Here is a 19,246-nt window from a genome sequence, read left to right as displayed (position 1 = left end):
ATCTTGGGGGAGGGTTGGGGGTCATTTGCGTAAACATTCCTTCCTTAGAGACTCTCCTTGGAGGGCTTTTTATTTGTTTGAAGCAAACCTGGGAGGCTGTTGTGTCAAGAGAAGCCGCTTTTGTATCACTGTACGCGGTGGCCCCGCCATCCACATCTGCCTGGGTAACCAGGCCCCTCACCCAAACCAGGGAGGCCTTCAGGTAGCTCCCCCCAGCCCACCCAGGGGCTTCCCGGGTGCTGCCTGCCTCTGTGCCTCTACAGTGTGACTTTCATCTCTAAGAAAGAGCATCTCCTCCCTTCTGAGAGGTGGGGACCCTTGGTTGAGGCAGGCAGACCTCTCACCTCATCAGCAAAGGTGGGAGATTGGTAGAATGAGCTCAGGAGGAAGAGTCCTTTACAGCCAGAATTCCCTCTACTCAGAAATGAATGAACTCGGTTGATGGAACCAGGAACCTAGATCTGGTACTGATCTGGGCGTTCCTGAACCCAGTGTGAATTCAACTCATGCTCCAAAGGTCAAGATGCCACTCTCTGGGAAATCAGTGGGGCAGGGGTGAGGAGGCAGGGGGTGGCATGGGGGAGGGAACCAAGAAAGTGGCCTTGTTCATGTGATTAGCTGAAGGCGACCACTGCCAAGGAAAAGGTGGCAGCCTGTAGCACTAGGGAAGGAAATTCAAATGATCTTCATCTGGTAAACACCATAGTCCCTTCCAGGCCAAAATATGGGGTATGTCATAGGGAAGGGTCAGAGATGTCCCAACCTCTGGAGGAGAAAGGGCATTGGGATCCCTGGGCATCAGACAGCGTGGCAGCAGCAGGAACCCAGGCAAGAGACCCTCATGGGGTGAGAAACGCCGGTCACGCCCCCAAGGAAGGTTTTCCAAGAAGACAGAAGAAATTCTTATTGCACCCGTACGACACCACAGACACAAATCTTTGAAAGGTAGTGCCATTTTATTTAGTGTTGTAGGAAATTTGAGGTTACTTCTTAAAAATAAAAGCAAAGAAGTTCAAAATTCCCGAAGTAACAAAGCAGGAAATAAGAATTCTGTAATCCAGAGATGCTGGGTGAACTTTCAAGTCAGAGGGAGGAAGAGGTCAAGTTAGCAGCTCACATGATAGATACTGAGAAACCACAGGGTTGAGGCTGGTGTGGAGGTTAAGCTTAACTGGAGGTTAAGCTCTCCACTCACCTAAGGCAACAGATCCTTCAGCCTTGAGGGACCATTAGTTAGCAGTTCTAAAAAAGAAGGGGCACAGGGAGGGAAGATCGTGCCTAATTTAACATCAGGTTGCCTCTGGCCTTCAGTCCGGCAGGTGGCTGAGTGTCGTGGACCCTCCTCCCTCTTTGCCCTTCCAAGCCCCCACTGTTAGCAAAGCTGGAAACCACACACGTATCCCACTCACCACGCACGCACCCTCCACTCAGGGTCAACGCTGTTCGTGTGGCAAAGGACAGACCTTCCTGCCCCTCCATTCTGTTACCCGGAGAGGCCGACACACAGGAAATAAAAGGGGTGGGCAGGACATCTGTCAAAGTCCAAGGACTGAGATGATATGAAACACCCGGGCAAAGGGTTGACATTTTTTTCCGGACGCTGACCTCCCACTGAAGTTCATCGCAAGGTGTTTGGTATTTCATCGGATGCTTCTCTGAAGTACTGACTGGTCTTCCAGGGGGTCAGCCAGGCAAGGCCAAGAAAGAGCTGCTCCTGCTTCTGCAGAGCACGGCCTCCTCCTAGGGCCCGTCAGTTTGGTGAGCACTTTCAGCAGCTAGAGGCTAATTCAGGCTCTCCTGGTATAGACAGCTGGGTGTAAGCCCTCAGACCCACGCCGGCTGCAGGAGCTCCAGCCCTCCAGTCCACCTGCCCCTGCCAACAGCTCAGAGCAGGCTCCAGCTTTCCTAGCTGAGTTCTCCCTCACAGCAGAGTCCTCAAGGACAGGCGTTAACCGGTGACCTTGAGAGGTGCAGGAATGCTACCTGCATTGGAATTTTTTTTCCCAGCAGTGGTAGAAACCAGACACCCTTGAAGTAGATTGTCCTTCATTCTCCAGAGTTCTCGAGTGGCATACAGAGCAGAGGAATTTGCTCCTCCACCCAGACGTTCCTCTCAAACAGAGACCGTTCCTCTCAAACAGAGACCGGCTCCCATCCCCGAGGTCCTAGCAGCAGATCTTTCCACAACAACCAGCTCTTGGGAGCATGCAGGTCTCCGTAGCGGCTCTTCCGAGGAGAAACCACTCAGCGCTCCCGCCACCCAGTGCACGTGGGCATCACCGTCAAAGTACATTGACATCAAGTAAAAAACATTGCAGAACAAATATATACACGTGCATTTGCAGAGTTCCAGGGAATATCCAGTTCTCTTTACAGGGGTGCACGGAAATCTCATAGCGCTACAAAAATACAAGTCATCTGAGAAGTTTACAGTGGTCCCCAGTACTGTAGGAGGGTATTAAATAAAAGAGCTATCGATAATTCAAAGCAAATTAGCTAAATCAAGTTACAGTATCATCCTTCAGATTAAAGTGCTCTGATATTAACTAACGTGGCAGCAAACGTGATCCTGAAAAGGGATTCCGCTGCCAATCACCTTGCCTCTTAACTTCAATATAACAAGAATGAACATAGAAGAGCGTTCCATTTAATAACCGCTCTCATCTCAACCCCTGCCCACCCACTTGGCCTGTGACATTCTCCTCCCAGGAGAGATGTTGGGATTTGAAGAGATTCTGTCACAACTGGGAGAAAAAAATGAGTAATACAGAAAACATTCCAATTCCAATATCAGGTTACTAACAACGAAATTACCTGAAGACTCTGAACTGGTGCTATTAGTTGAGAAGGGGGCAAGTGTCCTACTTTAAAAAAAAAAAAAAGTATGTTAATCTAGTTTTAAAAATACAGCCATCTAAAAATAGGTATCATCTTGCTCTTCACAATTTTATAACAAGGGGCGGGGGAGGGCAATGCCAAGAAGAGCTGCTAAGGGAACCAGGGAGCCAAGCGACGGCACGTGGGAGAGGGCCAGTGGATGCCGCTGCAGTTGTTCCGTACCTGGTGGGACTGTTTTAGCAAATGCTTGGCTCACCCGACCCCTAATCAAGGCACTGACTCGGTCACTCCAGCCAGCAGGGACCCTGCGATCACAAGAGGAGGGATTTTGACCAACTGCCCCAGTGCAAAGTGATTCTAATTCCCCTGGTCTACTTTCCGTACCTCCCCAGACAGCCCCTCTTGGATGATAAAGAGCACACTTTAAGGCTACAGAGTAGCGGAGGCTGATGTCTGAAAAAGGCAGCTTGCTCCAAATATCAGAGGCACACTCGGAGGTGTACCCTAAGCCCCTCTGCTCCAGTCGAAAACAAAAGACCAAGTCCGAGGAGCTGGGTAGGTTTACATAGTATCAAAACTTAGCATCTGCAGCCAAAACGCCACAGCTGGGCTACTCAAAGGCCAAGAAAGTATGTGCAACACCGCACCAACTGCCTGGTCCTCATCATCTCACCCTAAGTTTTAATGGCTGGGGGAGACGTACTTTATATTTTATTTTTTAAAGATTTTTTCCAAGGTATGGTTTCTCCCTCCTAGTCCTATTGGCTTTTTTTTTTTTTTTAATTTTATTTATTTATTTTTGGCTGTGTTGGGTCTTCGTTCCGGTGCAAGGGCTTTCTCTAGTTGTGGCAGGTGGGGGCAACTCTTCATCGTGGTCCGTGGGCCTCTCACTATCGTGGCCTCTCTAATTGCCGAGCACAGCCTCCAGACGCGCAGGCTCAGTAGTTGTGGCTCACGGGCCTAGTTGCTCCACGGCATGTGAGACCTTCCCAGACCAGGGCTCCAACCCGTGTCCCCCGCATTAGCAGGAGGATTCTCAACCACTGCGCCACCAGGGAAGCCCGGGAGACGTACTTTAAAATCTCAATATTAAAGAAAGAAAACCCCAATGTTAAAAATACATTAATACCCCCAGCGCCATCTGAACCTCTGGGCCAGGATCAGATCTAATGACCATGTCTCCGGTCAGGCATAAAATATTTACAAGTTGGTTAAAGGCACAGTGGCATTTAAAAATAAAACCCTGGGAATGTCCAATAAAAGATTCATTGTAATAATTAACCTGGCTTCTGTGGGTGGGACTGACTCTTGCCAGATAAGGCGTGAGGGAGAGAGCAGTCTGGAGCCTGGACCCTGGGGCTCTCAGGCACACCGAGTCCTCGGCCTTGGGAGCAGGCGGAAACAAACTCACACACAAGTCTCAGTGCCGGAGGCAAGTGATTCACATTTTTCCTGCTTTTTTGCCAACCTGAGAGGGAACCCGGAGGATGCTGGGGGTCTCTTCCATGACCCTGACCAGCAGGTTGTCGATGTAGTCTTCCAGCTGGCGCACCTGACACTCCTTCTTGCTTATCGTTTCCTTCTGTTTGAGGACAAGCTGGATCAGCTCGTCGTGGGTCAGCTGTGCATAAGCAAACGCGGGTTCCGAGGGCTTGTATTTCTTTGGGGGGGGGGGAGAAAAGTGATAAAGTCAGTCAAGGAGTCAAACATCTTAAAGAAATACAAAAGAGGTAGCTCTTAGTGACTGAGTCTGTGATCTGAGTCTCCTGGGAATTCGTCTTTGATTTTGGTGGAAAACTGATGACGGATGAACTTTTCTGTGAAAGGGCCAAAGAGTTAGTATTTCAGGCTGTGCAGGCCACAGGTGGCCTTGGCTGCATGTTCGTCTCTGTGGTTTGGTTTGGTGTTTTGTTTTATGACCTATTAAAAATGTACAAACCGTACCCAGCTCACAGGCTGCAGACCCCCGGGCTAGACTCTGGGCTTGGGGTTTAGAGATGTAATGACTGGTGGCCTGTGACCCCTGGAGCTGGCACAACCAGCTACCCAAGTGGAGCTGAGCCCCAGTCTAAGGTGACCTGTGAAGAAACCCTAGTGGCAGACGGTGCAGGAGGCGACACTGTCCCCCCAAGACAACACGTGGCCGCTCATCCCAGAAGGTCTGCTACTGCCTCAGCTGTGCTCAGGATATCTGGGGATCAGGAGGGTGCACTGGGAGACCCCACTGTAAGTCACTCCCCAAAACTACGCAGAGTCAAAGCCACGGGCCACCATCACAGCCATCGATGGCGCCCCCTCTGCGTACAGCGGCTGAGCAGCCCCGTCCTGACCAGAGCGGGAGCCCCACGGAGTTACATTGACAATCTGGGATGACTGGTGGCTGACTGAAAACTGCCCAGGCCCCAGCCACGAGGAAACGCAAGATAAGGATTATATAAAGTAACACGCTGTACCAAGTCTCTAGTGAGAGGGGAAAAACCCCCAAAGCTAACTTTTCCTGAAATCTGTGGCTCAGATTCGTAAGTTTAAAGAGACGAGGTCATGGGGCAACCTCAAGACAGTTTTGCCGGTGGAACTCTGAGGTAATCACGGTTTCACTGTCGTGAGGGTCTAACAGTTTCACCGAGGAAGGCTCAGAACCACCTGCTTCAAGAAGCAGCTACGTCAAGAGCAGGGTCAACCCTGACACGACACAAGAGAAGACCCTGTTCAGTCCAGTGACGCAAGCTGCCTGCACACCGGCCAGAATCCCGAAAGAAATCCCGTCCCTCTTGTCCGGGCTACAAAGAACAGCACGATGATGGCAACACTAGCTTAGAAACGTGCCTGACACTTTCAAACAGGGTGTGTCTGTTTACATATCCTATCAAGGAAAAAAGTAGTCTTTGTAAACAATAGCCAAGAATACACCCTCAAGGGGTTTTAGATTATACCTCTGTCACAGAAGGATTATATGTATTCAAAAATATTGATTACATAAGATGCTCTGCAAGAGAGTTTGGGAGAGAGGAAGAAGCAGCAGGCCGTGTAGCACAAAAAAAAAAAAATTAATTTCCCCCCCCCAATAACAGGATTTTGTTTTGAATCATAAAAGGAATATTTACTTATCATAGAAAATCTCAAATCCAGAAGAGGGAAAAAATTATTACCCTCTAATATATATAATTATAATATATAACTTATAATATAAGTTATTATTATAACTCCAACACCTAACATTGGGGTCTCTTTCTTTCTTATTCTTCCTGTTTTTCTGTTTTGTTTTGTTTGTGGGGTTTTTTCGTTGTTGTTTTTTATTTGGTTTGGTTTATTTGTTTTTGTTTATTTGTCACACTGCACGGCTTGTGGGATCTTAGTTCCCTGACCAGGGATTGAACCCGGGGCCCTGGCAATGAAACTGTCAAGTCCTAACCACTGGACCGCCAGGGAATTCCCTTCCTGGGTTTTCTTTATGATATGTTTTACAACTTTAGCATCATACAAAATCGAGTTTTATAGCTTTTGAAAATTATTATTTTGTGAGCATTTTCCCATCATTAAACTTTAGAAAAATTGCTTTTTAAATGGATTTTCTTTGTTTGTTTAATTTTATTTATTTAATTTTCGGCTGTGTTGGGTCTTTGTCGCTGCACACGGGCTTTCTCTAGTTGCGGCGAGCGGGGGCTACTTTTTGTTGCGGTGCACAGGCTTCTCACTGTGGCGGCTTCTCTTATTGTGGGGCACGGGCTCTAGGCATGCAGCCTCAGTAGTTGTGGCATGCAGGCTCAGTAGTTGAGGCTCCCAGGCCCTAGAGCGCAGGCTCAGTAATTGTGGCGCATGGGCTTAGGTGCTCTGCAGACCAATCTTCCCGGACCAGGGCTCGAACCCGTGTCCCCTGCATTGGCAGGCGGATTCTTAACCACTGCACCACCAGGGAAGTCCTAAATGGATGTTTTAAATTTCATTATATTTTAACCATCTCTCTGTTGCTGGATATTTAGGTTGGTTTTGATTTTCACAATTATATAATAACACTTATTTAAATGTGTGACCATAAATCTTTGGTCATATCCCTAAATGTTTCCTTAAGACAAATGCATAGAACTGAAAAGGCATGCACACTTAAGGTACTTCCTACAAACTGTCCAACAGCTCTTCGATTTGGATTCTGTAATCTAAAGAGGAAACTATGCAGGACTTGGAAATCATTAGAAGTTCCTATTCATGTGATGACTAAAAAAATTAAAAAGCAATCCAGCAATTACAGAAAGTGAGTAATGGCCATGGAGAGGAAGAGGTGCAAAGAAAATACCCATTAATTCAAGAAACAATAGTGCCCAGTGTCACACATTTCCTTCCAGGATTTTTACGTTGGATTTTTCCCTCATAGCTGTACCAATAATGACGTACATTCAAATTTGTATCCAACTGTTCCCATACAACATGACAGATGATTTTTGGATCTAGTTGGCTGGATTATTTTTAAATGGAAGTGTGGAAGCCACCTGAATAAATAATACATTCCTAGTTTTAATCATCTATAAAAGATGGCGGCCCTAAAACAACAACAACAAAAAAAGCCATTGTAGTAATGATTCAGCTGGCTTTTCGTAACTTCAGCGATGCGACTTCTTTTCCTAACCTCTCTCTCACTTTGCAACATTCCAAAGAGTAGTTATTTTTATAAGCACTGTTTATGCCTTAGTACAAAGCGTCTATTCTACGGTCGGCCAATAGCCGTCTCCAGGAACCTTTCCATGTTTACTCAGAGTAGTTACCAGGTATGGTCCAGGACCAACAGCTTTGTTGATTCCAGGCAGGGGGGCAGCAGCGGAACTTACAAATCATGAGTAGAATAAGCAGCCGTTGCCTTTGTTTTAAGGCAAGTTACTCTCAGTCAGGGCCCGGAGATAAGGCCCTGGTTAAATGAGCTTTGCAGAGGAAGCAGAATGGGAACCAGGGGCCTTGCTTCTCTTCGGAGCCAAGCTGCATGCCACAGTAAATGGAAGAGGGGACGGGGCGAGGGGGGTGCTAAGTGACTCTAGTTTTCGTGATGGTCCCTTTCATGCTGTTCTTTTGCCCAGTTTCCCGGTAAATATCATTAACTCCAAGAGGACAAGTGCTGCCCCTTCTACACAACTACAGAAGCCAGCCAGGCTGAGCTGGCGAAGTTAGGGTCCACCTTTAGGCTTTGGGCTAAAACACCGTGGGTTCACAGTTCTGGCTACAGCTGATCATTTTGAGAATGATGCTTAACAGTGATGCCCTGTCAGCATGGACGACAGGGAAGAGAAGGCAAGATGGCCAGAAGATGCTAACTTGTTTTCAGCAGCAGTTCGTTATTACTACTCAGCCTCTCGACCCCAAAATCTGCAGCTTTCAGTGTACCTTCAGCCCAGCGCCTGGAGGCAAAGGTGCAACAGAGCCAGAGGTATCAGCCACCGCCTGGCACTTACGAAACGCTTGCAGGAGTGAAGAAGACGTGAGCAAAAGTTTTATTTTAAAAACACAAAAACTATTTGATGTCCTGGAGTCCCTGGGACCGTAAATATCTATGACTGAATGAAACTTCTAGACGCTTGCAGTAAAATAGAAATAAAGTTTATGTCTCCCAACTGCGATCCCCAGCGGTGGGTTAGGAAATTCCTGTCCACGTGTCTGAAACACAACACATCTGAATCCCTCTGATTTTAGGATCAGAAAGGGCAGGATGAAGATACTCTCCAGCAGAGATCATCTGGGGGGCACTGGTTTTGGTTTTAAGGGGAGGAGCTGGGTTTTTTCGTGTTAGCCACTCAAGCTTTTTAAAGAGCAGAGATCTTCTCATCCAGCAATAGTCTTCCTGGAAATTTAGCTTACGGAAATCACCTACAAGAAGGGAAAAGTTCTATGCGAGAAATTATTGACGACAGTGTTGTTCATATTGAAAAACAGAAAACAAGCTAAGTATCCACTAACCGGGGAGTGAGTAAGTAAAGACTGGCATAACCGGCTCAAAGAATAAGTAAGTAGCAACATGCAAAAGTGTTTACGATGTGATACTAAGGGAAAAAGGATTTCAGAGCGTTTCCACGCAGGTGATGGAGCTGGAGAACCATCATTTTGCTACCACCACGTGCGTTAGTGGACAGAAGGCCTGCCAGCAGAAGGCTGATAGGAACAGGAGGCTTACACCGTCTGAAACGAATTCCCCACACATTTCTTACTAACTGTAAAGGGGAAAACTAGCAACTTTGCACTGGAGAGCCTAGTGGACACCTCCTAACCTAAGTCATCACAGTTAACGCCCCACTAACAGGACAGGCTGGTGTCACGGGCTCTTTACACAACGCACTGGAAAGGGCACATTATTTCTCTAGTTAATTCCTGCCGAGAATGCCCAGCCTTGACCAAACCGCAGGGAGACATCAGACAAATCCAAACTGAGGCAAGTTCTACCAAACGACTGACTGCAACTCTGAAAAAGGTCAACGTCTTGAAAGACAAAAGAGGCCAAGGAACTATTCCAGAATAAGGGAGACTCCCGAGACGAGATAACTGAGTGACCCTGGACCGGAGAACAGACAGACAAGAAAGGGCACTACTGGGAAAACTGGTGAAGGTGAAATACGGACCGCAGATGAGAAAGCAGAGAGGCATTCATGTTAAATTTCTTCATTTTGATAAACGCCTTCATTCTTGGGAATTACACACTTAAGCATTTAGGGGTAAAAGGAGCACGACGTGTGCATCTTACTCTCAAATAATTCAGAAAAAAATATATACGCAGCTACAAAGAGAGAACGGAGTAGGAGAGGGTGAGGATGATAAAGCAAATCTGATGAAATGTCAACAGTTGGTGACTTGGGATGGAAGTAGACAGGAGCTCTTTGTGCTATTCTTGCAGCTTTTGTAAAGTTTGAAATTACTTCAGAATAAAGTTACAAAAAAGTCTATCTGTGCAATGATGACAACTGCGAGAATTGTATGTTCTTGCCAAAAGATAAGAAAGGACATGTGGGGAAAATGAGAATATCTGATCTGCATGGGCTGGAGGGTGGGTGACAGTTTCTTCTCATTAAAAAAGAGTACTGGTGTCAATCATGTTGCTTGACACACAACAAAATTCAACGACAGCCAAAAAACTATGAGGGGAAAAGTAAGTATCCCATGGAAAGTGTAGGGGCTTCCAAAGATCATCCAGAGACCGAGACGTGTGGTTAAGTCACCCCTGGCGTTCCCTGCTGCCCCGGGAGATGTATGTCATGGTGACTCTCACAGCGGGTTTTCTAGATCCCTAACTAACCTGCCTCCTTCTGGAGAAGACATACCTTCATCATGGCTTCGTTGACCAAGTTCTCACTGATGATGGTGGCAGTTCCCGAGCTGGAGAGAGCGACCTTGGTGGCTGCCGTGTTCATTGGCTTCACGGGATGAAGTCTAAAGAGAAGGGAGAAAGGACACTTAGCTGTTTCTTAGACGTGTATGTCACGGCAGAACCGGAGGAACTGAGGGACTGCCTCTCTCAGACGTGGCCGCCAACGAGAGAGGTGACGGGGGAATAGCGGGGACACGCACGCTGACACCTGCAGTCCCACACGTGCCAACGTTCCTTCAGAAAGGAAAGCAGTCAGCGCGAGGCAGCCACGTGAAAGCCAACAAGGCACCACTTATGGCCACGTGTCCTGAGCGTCTCACAGGACCCTTGGCCTCGTTATCAACGTCAGGAGAACGTTAAAGACGGTCTCCTATTCTCAGCGGCAGCTGCAGCCTAGGACTCCACTGTGGGAGTCCCCGCAGAGCCCTCTGCGCGCGCCTCGAGAGGGAGGAAAGAGCTCAGAACAAACAGGCCAGCTTCCCATCGGGCGCTGCTTAAAGTAAGCTGTCCGCACTGCTGGGTTCTCCTGGTCAATCTCAGCTGGTTTCCGAGACTAGGAAATAAGATACGGTTCCCGGTGTTTCTCTACAAGGAGAGCTCCAACTCAGACCATGCAGAACAATTCCGAATCTACCTCTGAGGACAGCTGCTACTCTGTTCTTGCTACAAACGCAGCTACCAACGCTGCTCCCGGCCCAGGACACAGCCCTTCCGGCAACACAGGCAGACGCCCCGCAGAACAGCTGTGCGGTGAGCAAGCCCTGGCGCCTGCAGACGAGAAGCAAAGGGGGCACGGCTACACTCACGAGGACGGTCGTCCCCCGGCTCTCACCTGTGCTTGGCCGACCCGCTTCCAGCGCTTGGTCGAGCCGAGACGGGCTGTGTGTCTGAGGGTGAGACCCAGGCCTGAAGAAGCGGCTTCCTCTTGCCAGAATTTTCCACTTTACCCGCGGAGCCCTGGACTGCTGCTTTTTTTTGAGATTCTGCTGTACTGGTGTGGTGGGTGTCAGAGTGTGCACAGGTGGGAAAAGAGCGTGTGGCAGGAAAGGGCTCAGAAAAGGGGGGGCCGGACACAAGGGAATCCAGGGCTGAGGCTGGAGGCTGACCCGGCCTCCCATCTCCCACTGGTTTTGCCTCCCCGCTGTCACCGGGGCCCGGCGACTGTGGTTCCTCAACCTCCAAGGCTGTGGTCTGCTCTGCAGAAGCGGGGGCGGGTGCTCTGGGCGCTCCCGGCCTGGGCTCGCGCAGGCCCGCTGCTGACCCGCCGGCCTCCCTGCTAGGCGCCCTCTCCCGCTCAGCATGGGCGAGCCACGTGCTTGGGGAAGAAGCCCCTCCTCCCAGAGCTGCCACCGGGGCCACCCCTCTGTCATCTTCAAGCTGATCTCCTCTCTCATCTTCCGAAGCGACTTCGGGGATGGAAGGCAGGGTCAAGTCCAGATGGGCCAGGGCTGGGGGCTCTGCCTCGCAGGAGGACTGAAGGCCGTGCGGGGGGTCAGACAGCAGACCCTCGTGGTCACTGGCTTTGCTCTGGTTCTGCGCCATCCGGGTGTCGTCTCCCTGACTCCTGAGACGGGGACCATCTCTCCCCGAGCTGGCGGCATGCGCGGGGCCCCCCAAGAAGCTCCCCTTGGAGGACGGGCAGGGAGGGCGAGCTGCCAGGGCAGCGGGCCAGGGTCCAGCCACAGCCGCGCCCTCCTGGGAGCGTCCCGTGTCCCACGCATTTCCAGGGGCGGCCCCTTGTGGCGTCACCGCCTGGGGGTCACCTCTGTCCCCGCGGACCAGCACAGGGGCCTCCTCCCCCGCCTCTTCCCTAGAGAGCTGCTCGGAAAACACCACCTGCCCCTCGATTCCCTTTCTGCCCTCACAGGCATCCGGACCCGTCTCTTCGTGTCTCTGCATCGCAGCGTCAAGTGGAGGCACCGACTCGCCCACGGGAACGGGGGGCCCCGCTTCCTTAACTGCAGGACTCATCCCGCCACCCCCGTCTGCGTCCCCCACGGGAGACCTAGATTGACCCGCAGAGCCTGAGGCTCCCCGCCTCGGGGGCTTCCCGGCAGGGCTGCCCGTCCCGCCTCCTCTGAGCGCAGCGGCGGGTGTTACTTCTCGGGCCTCGACAGATGAAGGGATGGTGCCTCGTTGTTTCCTGGGGGGAGACCCCAGAAGCTCTTCTTCTCGCCCCACTTCCGGCTGCGTCCGGAGAGACTGTCCTGGGTCATCAGCGCTGGTCTTCCCCACTGGAGAGTCTTCCATCCCTTTCCCCACTGGAATGGGCGTCTGTTTGGAAAGCGAGCCCACAGCACAAGGAACAGTACTTGGAACTTGTGTCAAACTCTCCTTTTCTAGCTCTGGTTCAAGGAGCGAAGGCGGTTCTTCAGGACTGGCCTCACCCACATCTGTGGGAGGCCAGTGTTCAATGGGAGTGGATGTGGAAATGGGGGCCGCTACAGGAGAGGAGAAAGAGGAGCCAGGAGGAGATTCCAAGGGCTGTGGCTCTGAATCATGCCCCGGTTTAGAAGGGATGGGTGTCTGACCAGAACTGGAAGGGAGAGCAGAGAACACGAGAGGAGAGCGAGTGGAAGGAGGGAGCCTGGGTGCGGGCTGAGCCTCTGGAGACACTTCCAGTCTGCAAAAAGGACAAAATAAAATCTGCAGGTCAGTTGCAGATGCAGCATGAGAGGCAAAAGACATGTAAAAATACAGTCTTTCCAAAGGCGAGAACTCTTTTTTATATTGGGGGCAGTAGCTTGAGAAGTTAAAGAAGCAACACCAATACTTAATCCTCAAAGGGCACAATTTTATCACCAAGTACATCTGCCACAGAAAGGACTGTTGCAATAGAAACAGAAGGATCCAGGTAGAGCAACAGTCTGCAGTCTCTTTTGGTGATAAAGAAAAAGCACCTAAAAAGTGCAAAGTCATAAAAGGTGCACCACAAAGCAACAGGCAGATTTTGAAGAGGAATACTGTGTGTGTGTGTGTGTGTGTGTGTGTGTGTGTGTGTGTGTCTGTGAAATCAAAGTAGGCAGAATCTCAAAAAAAAGTCTCTCCCACCCCCAGCGCACAGGAATATCGTCACTGTGAATGTGAGTCATGCTGAGAAGCAGAACACCCGGCTAGTGAGACAACATGCAGAGGAAACACACAGAGAACCCTCCCAGTCACACCTGACAGTGGACCAAGGGTCTCTTGTGCCAGCAAACCCACAACAAAGTGCAAGGAGGAGAGATTACACCTGCCTCAAACGGAACTCATGGGAAGAACCTACTAAACCCCGGTCTGCACGTACCACCACCGAAACCTGGTATTGCTCCCAGACCACGACACTCGGAATCTGATACAAAACCAGGGCATTCCACTGTGCTCTGCTTATCTCACTGAGATGGACAGACCAGTTCTAGGTACTTTCGCCAGAAGCAAAACTGTGTGCAGAGAAAACGCTTGCGGCAAAGATGCCTGCAGGGAAAATGTCGGGCAAGGGGCAGACCACACCTGCTGGCAGTGGCCCCGGGCTGGGGCACATCACTGCAATCTCTGCAGGTGGGCCAGGCCAGTGGTAGGAACTGGCTAAAAACAATTTCTGCAGGGACCACTACGGACCAACAAGCAAGGTCTGCTCTAACGTAGGCATGGCCGCTGGGCCCCGGGGAGGGGCCGAGACTCACCGGGGTTTCACGGCTCTGGTCTGGGGAGCCCTGGGTGAGGGAACAGGTGGCGCTGGTGCAGCCTTGGGCTCTGGGTCAGCTTCTGGTTCTGGGATCTGCACGTCTTCAAAGGGGTTCGGGGCTCTGCCCCGTCCGGAGACAATGGCCGCAGTCTCCTCGTCCGATCTCTTCACGGGGTCGTCGACAGGCCCCGGCTGGTCCTCACTGGCTCTGACCGCCACGGGCGTGCCTTCCCTCTCCTTCCTGGGGGCGGCCGGCGGGCTTTCGCCTTCACTGCCCTTGGCTGTGTCCTTCTTCCCGGTCACCAGGGAGAGCAGAGAGGACTTCTTGTTCTCCTGTTTCTTGCTCTCTTTGGTTTCCTTTGCAGCCTCCAAGGTCGCCAGAGCCGCGTTCTCCCGAAGGTCCCCGCTGACCAGCTGCTGGTAGGATGGCAGGGACATGGACTTGAGAGAGTCCTTTGTGGAAGACTCGGAAGGCACCGCACCTCCTTCCCCAGGCTCCTTCAAAGGTCGAGAGGCCAGGTTTTCTGTAGATGAGAACAAATGCTTCTTCCTGAGGCCCCGGGGGGATGGCGAGGAGGCCGGGGAGCTGCCCTTGGTCTCGCTCTTGGCTTCAGGCTGCTCCACATAGACGTGGTTCCCGTTGATACAAACATTCGAGCGGGAAAGGGTGTCATTCTTAGACCGAAGGCCTCCCAGGAAGGAGAGTCCTTCCTTCTTGGGGGGGTTGAAGTGGATCTGGTTCAGCTGCTTAGGATCCACGCTTGCCGTTCCCTTGTGAGACGAGACTGTGGGAGAAGAACCAAGAACAAGGGAGTGAGAAGCTAAGGGAATGGGTCGCAACACGGGGTGGGGGTGGGGGTGGGGGGCGGGGCATGGCTTTTGTCCTCACGCATCTGAGTGCATTTTTGGTTGTCACAGCTGGGCGGGGTGTGCTGCCCGCATCTAGCAGGTGGAAGCCAGGATGTGCTAAAGCTCCCACAAGTACAGGGAGGCTCCCACAACAAACCATTATCCTCCCAACTGTCAGTGGTGCTGAGGTGGAGAAGCCGTGCATGCAAGCAAGGAAAAGGGCAGTGCTCTTGGTAGAGGTGCAGAATCTGGCCAATAATAGGGATCTGGTCACTGAGACTGAATTTCAAAATATCCAGTTAATTCAGAGTTAATGGAACTGGATTCCTCGGCTTTCATTAGGAACGTATTCCATGAGAGCTCAGTGTAAGTACCCAACGAATTAATGAAATATCAGAATTACTGTAAGTTTCCATGGTTTTATCCTTAATTAAAAAAAGAAACTCGGGGCTTCCCTGGTGGCGCGGTGGTTGAGAGTCCGCCTGCCGAAGCAGGGGACACGGGTTCGTGCCCCGGTCCGGGAAGATCCCACATGCCACGGAGCGGCTGGGCCCGTGAGCCATGGCCGCTGAGCCTGCGCGTCCGGAGCCTGTGCTCCGCAACGGGAGAGGCCACAGCAATGAGAGGCCCGCATACCACAAAAATAAAAATAAAAAATAAACTGTACATGCATTCATTCTGTTAGCCCCAAAAGCTTGTACTAATGTACATCAGTTACAGAGCCAGGCGTTATGGAAAAGGCATTCGCACATTCCTAGAAACCAGAGGGCTTAGAAATAGAGAAGGCTTCCTAACCAAGGTTACCCCTCATCATCACCACCACTACCGTGACCACCACGAGCAGCTACAGCGCCAGCACCACCAGTAAAAGCAGCATCACCACTACCCCCGCCATCCCCTCCACCAGCATCACCGTCACTGTACTAACTGAGGAGCTGAATTAAAATCTTTCTCCTAAGGTTTGTTTGTTTCTTCTCTCCCAAAGCAAAGTAGGCTCAGCTGGGGGAGAAGGGCCAAGTAAGGAGGAGGAGAAGGAAACTCACCGTCCGAGGCAGAGGAGGACTTGTCCTCGCCATTGTCCTCATCCTCCCACTGGGACTGAAAGTCTCCAGGACGAAGCAGCACTTTGTCTGACTTTGCAGTCGGCAGGACAGACATGGACTGGGAAAGTGGTGCTCTCTGCAGGTTGGACCTGGAAAACAAGGTCTTGAGCTTTGACTTCTTCTTGTCTTTCGAAGGAGACTCGTCATCGCTGTCAGCCGAGGGCGTCACGCTGGGGATGATGGCTGACACAGTATCTGACGCGCTGTCCTTATTCTTCCCCTTGATCTTGTCCTTCAGTTTCCCGAAGGGATTCCGAGACTTGTCTTTCATGGAAAGGTCAAACATGCTAGCGGTCATGTTGCTTCTCATAAACTGGATGTCAACCTCAATTTCTCCTCGTTCTTTATTCTTCTTCCCCGGTTTGGATTTCAAGGTACACCACCTACGAGGAGAAAGGCTGAGAGGTTACCTTTGAATGGAAGCACCTCGAACGATGTTCACAGTCCGTGTTACCTGGCCTCTCCTCTCTGCTATTACCAGCCTCGTACACACACCCTGTGTTCTCTTCTTTGGGGAGTGAGGGGTGCAGTGGGGGAGGGCAGAACTTGAAGTTTTATTTCTGAGAAGACACCCTCCAGGCAAAGATAGGATCTGATTCTGTACTTAGTGTAAGGTCACCTAAAATCTTGATTCGGTAAAGAGCTATTTCTAAGAATAAAATAAACATTCCATCAAATCACTTCCTGTGACTGGTTTTTTCCTTCAACGGGGTAAAAATGCAAAGATCATATACAAACAGTTACGTAGGTAGAGTGCAAATTTGCAAGAGAAAAGCAAGGGTTTGTAGAATAGTCCCTGGCAGGGAGTAATGGAAACTATAAGACACAGTAAAAGATTTGTTAAAGAAAAAAAAAAAAAAGAGCGAAATAAGGCAGTCACAAAGTGACAAATATTGTATGATTCCACTGACGTGAGGCCCTTAGAACAGCCGAGTTCAGAGACAGAAAGGAGAATGGTGGTCGCCAGGGGCTGGGGGGTGCGGGGGGACCTGGAAGTGTCAGTTGGGAGAATAAAAGTTTTGGAGTTCGGCGGTGGTGATGGTTGCATAAAAATGTGAAAGCACTTAATGCCACAGAACTGTGTGCTTAAAAATGGTTAAAATGGTCACCGTTCTTATATGTATTTTACCACGATGAGAAAGAAAGAGAAACTGAGAGGAGGCATTCATCCCCAGCTTAATAATCAGAAAAAGGAATATTTCAAGCATGATTCAAGAATTTCACTTGGTCATTTGCAAACTACTTCACGATATGGCAAATGATAGTATATCAGCCCAACTCCATTGAAAGACGAACTTCAGAGAAAGTAAACCTCCCCTCGGCATTTTCCATCGGGTGAACCGCAAGAATGTGAGCCCGGTGAGTGGCGCGGGCTCCGCAGAACAAACAACTCCAAATACAGGGCTGACCCACAGCTGCCCCCGGGGTCACCCTCACATGCCGAGAACCACACTCTGATGTTCTTTTCGGTGACCTATTTAAGAGCTGAGGGCTGTGGACTTTAAGGAAATGATGGTTTTGCCCAAATAAACACAATTTCCTCTTTCACCTTCAGCCCCTCCTGCTCCCAGGGCAGATCGTGCCCCCCGCTACTTTAGCTCATTCTACACTTAAAGGGGCAGAGGGATGCAGAAACACACTTAGAAACGTCCTCCTCTAGGTCTCACGAGAATGACATGAAGTGGACAGCATACCCACTTTACAGATAAGGAAATTGAGGCTCACAAGTTAGGTAACTGGTACAAGGCCTTGCAACTGCTAAAAGGCACAGTCAGGACTCTGAACCAGCTCTACAATTTCCCCAAAGCTTTCCCTTACACCAAGATTCCAGGTTGGCACTCCCTCTGAACTCATCTTTGCTGAGCCGTCTTTTACAACACATAGAAAAGAGGGCTGAAATTTAAATTCTTTTTGAGGAAGGCTTAAGCTTCCAATTTAAATGTCCTGAGATGAAAGAAGAGAAAGGGGAAAGCCCCCATAGCTGGCATCAACCATAAATCATAGGGCTGCACATAAAGTTCAGACACAACGTCATCGAGAAGGACTTACTGGATTAACAAAATACAGCCAAGATCTGGGAAAATGACATGAGCTACGACTTTGGACCTTTAGGAGAAATCTTTTACGATTTTTAAAACTACAGTCCACAGCTGGAGCAGGAGGAAGACGCAAGGTCCTTACAGACAGCCTCACCCTGCCAGCCGAGTGTCTTCCCAACACATTTTCCATGGCAGGCTGGGAACAGTTTGCATATCTGTCATTTAGATGTTGAGAGGATTATTTGTATCTTTCTCTTCTGACAGTCATGTGCTAAATGGTAGCCTTGGTGATGAGGGGTGGTTAGCTTTTGTAAATAGCAAGGGTAGGCACCTGAATAGGGGAAGTTGCTGAGAGCTGAGTGTGGAGGCACAGATGACCACACCAGCCACAAGCAGAGAGCCTCACCTCTCCACCCAGGGCCTTCTCCCAGCTCTTCCACCTCTCTATTCACCCTCCCAGGGGACGCAAAGGCTCCCGACCTTCAAAGAATACCACTTGCCAGCTCCCTGAACGGGGCGCCTTCCCCGAAGTATCAGTGCCGAAGTCCGTTTATTTTGAGCGAAGCTGCAACCAACTCTAGGATCCTCCCTGAGGGCCTATTATCACCTGATGCTCAGGTTCAGTCCCTGGGCACTAGAGTGGGATTTGTTTTGGAAACTTCTAACACCACTAGGAGGTATGAACAGGCACTTCAACTGTTCCTGTCACTTATTTTCACACGCAAGCCTAAAACCAAAGACCAGGTAGCCAAGAACAGCCACAGGGCTATTTAAGGACGTGAAAAGCAGACTGAATCGTAGGCAGGTAAGTAACCCCTGTGAGTCTGCTGGATTTATTAAAGCTGGAAAGGAAGACAGGAATTCTTCTAGCAATATTATCCTGATCATTAAATTCACACAGCTTAAGCAAGGGATCTTTTTTTTTTTCCGGTACGCGGGCCTCTCACTGTTGTGGCCACTCCCGTTGCGGAGCTCCGGACGCGCAGGCTCAGCGGCCATGGCTCACGGGCCCAGCCGCTCCACGGCATGTGGGATCCTCCCAGACCGGGGCACGAACCCGTGTCCCCTGCATCAGCAGGCGGACTCTCAACCACTGCGCCAACAGGGAAGCCCTAAGCAAGGGATCTTTGACACAAGTATAATCTGATAGTTCATGAAAGCAACGATCCATAAATGTCTCACCCTAAGAAATTCCAAAGCAGGACATATTTGTGGGTCCCAACATTTAAGCATTGGTTCAATTTATCAGTGTTTCTGTCCGTTTGATTTTCAGTGCACTTAATTCCAGCACCTCACAGAAGTAGTTCATATATAATCAGGTCCCAGCAGGGCCACACAGCATGTGACAGCAGGGTGGCTGTGTCCCAGCACAACCATTCACGAAGGCCCAGAAAGCTTGAATCATCTCAGAAATCAG

General features: G+C 50.2%; 1 protein-coding gene across 4 annotated transcripts in view; it reads right to left on the bottom strand.

Annotated features, from left to right (window-relative positions):
* Positions 1 to 935: 935 nt before the first annotated feature.
* RAB11FIP1 (RAB11 family interacting protein 1) overlaps positions 936 to 19,246 on the bottom strand; it is a 29,968-nt gene continuing 11,657 nt past the window's right edge. The window contains exons 2-7 of one of the 4 annotated variants that reach the window (XM_067722092.1): positions 15,731 to 16,173; positions 13,837 to 14,623; positions 11,007 to 12,797; positions 10,128 to 10,236; positions 4,307 to 4,498; positions 936 to 3,143 (exon numbers count right to left, since the gene is read on the bottom strand). In XM_067722092.1, the coding sequence (XP_067578193.1) occupies positions 3,123 to 3,143; positions 4,307 to 4,498; positions 10,128 to 10,236; positions 11,007 to 12,797; positions 13,837 to 14,623; positions 15,731 to 16,173 (3,343 nt within the window). In that variant the 3' untranslated portion in view covers positions 936 to 3,122. Of the gene's footprint in view, positions 4,499 to 10,127; positions 10,237 to 11,006; positions 12,798 to 13,836; positions 14,624 to 15,730; positions 16,174 to 19,246 lie in introns of all 4 variants that reach the window. The other 3 variants (XM_067722091.1, XM_067722090.1, XM_067722093.1) reach the window with 3 other exon arrangements.

The sequence above is a fragment of the Pseudorca crassidens genome, chromosome 21 (assembly GCF_039906515.1).
Source record: "Pseudorca crassidens isolate mPseCra1 chromosome 21, mPseCra1.hap1, whole genome shotgun sequence".
Lineage (NCBI taxonomy): Eukaryota > Metazoa > Chordata > Mammalia > Artiodactyla > Delphinidae > Pseudorca > Pseudorca crassidens.
The sequence above is the reverse complement of the archived record's forward strand: the minus strand, read 5'-3'. Positions and strand labels throughout refer to the sequence as shown.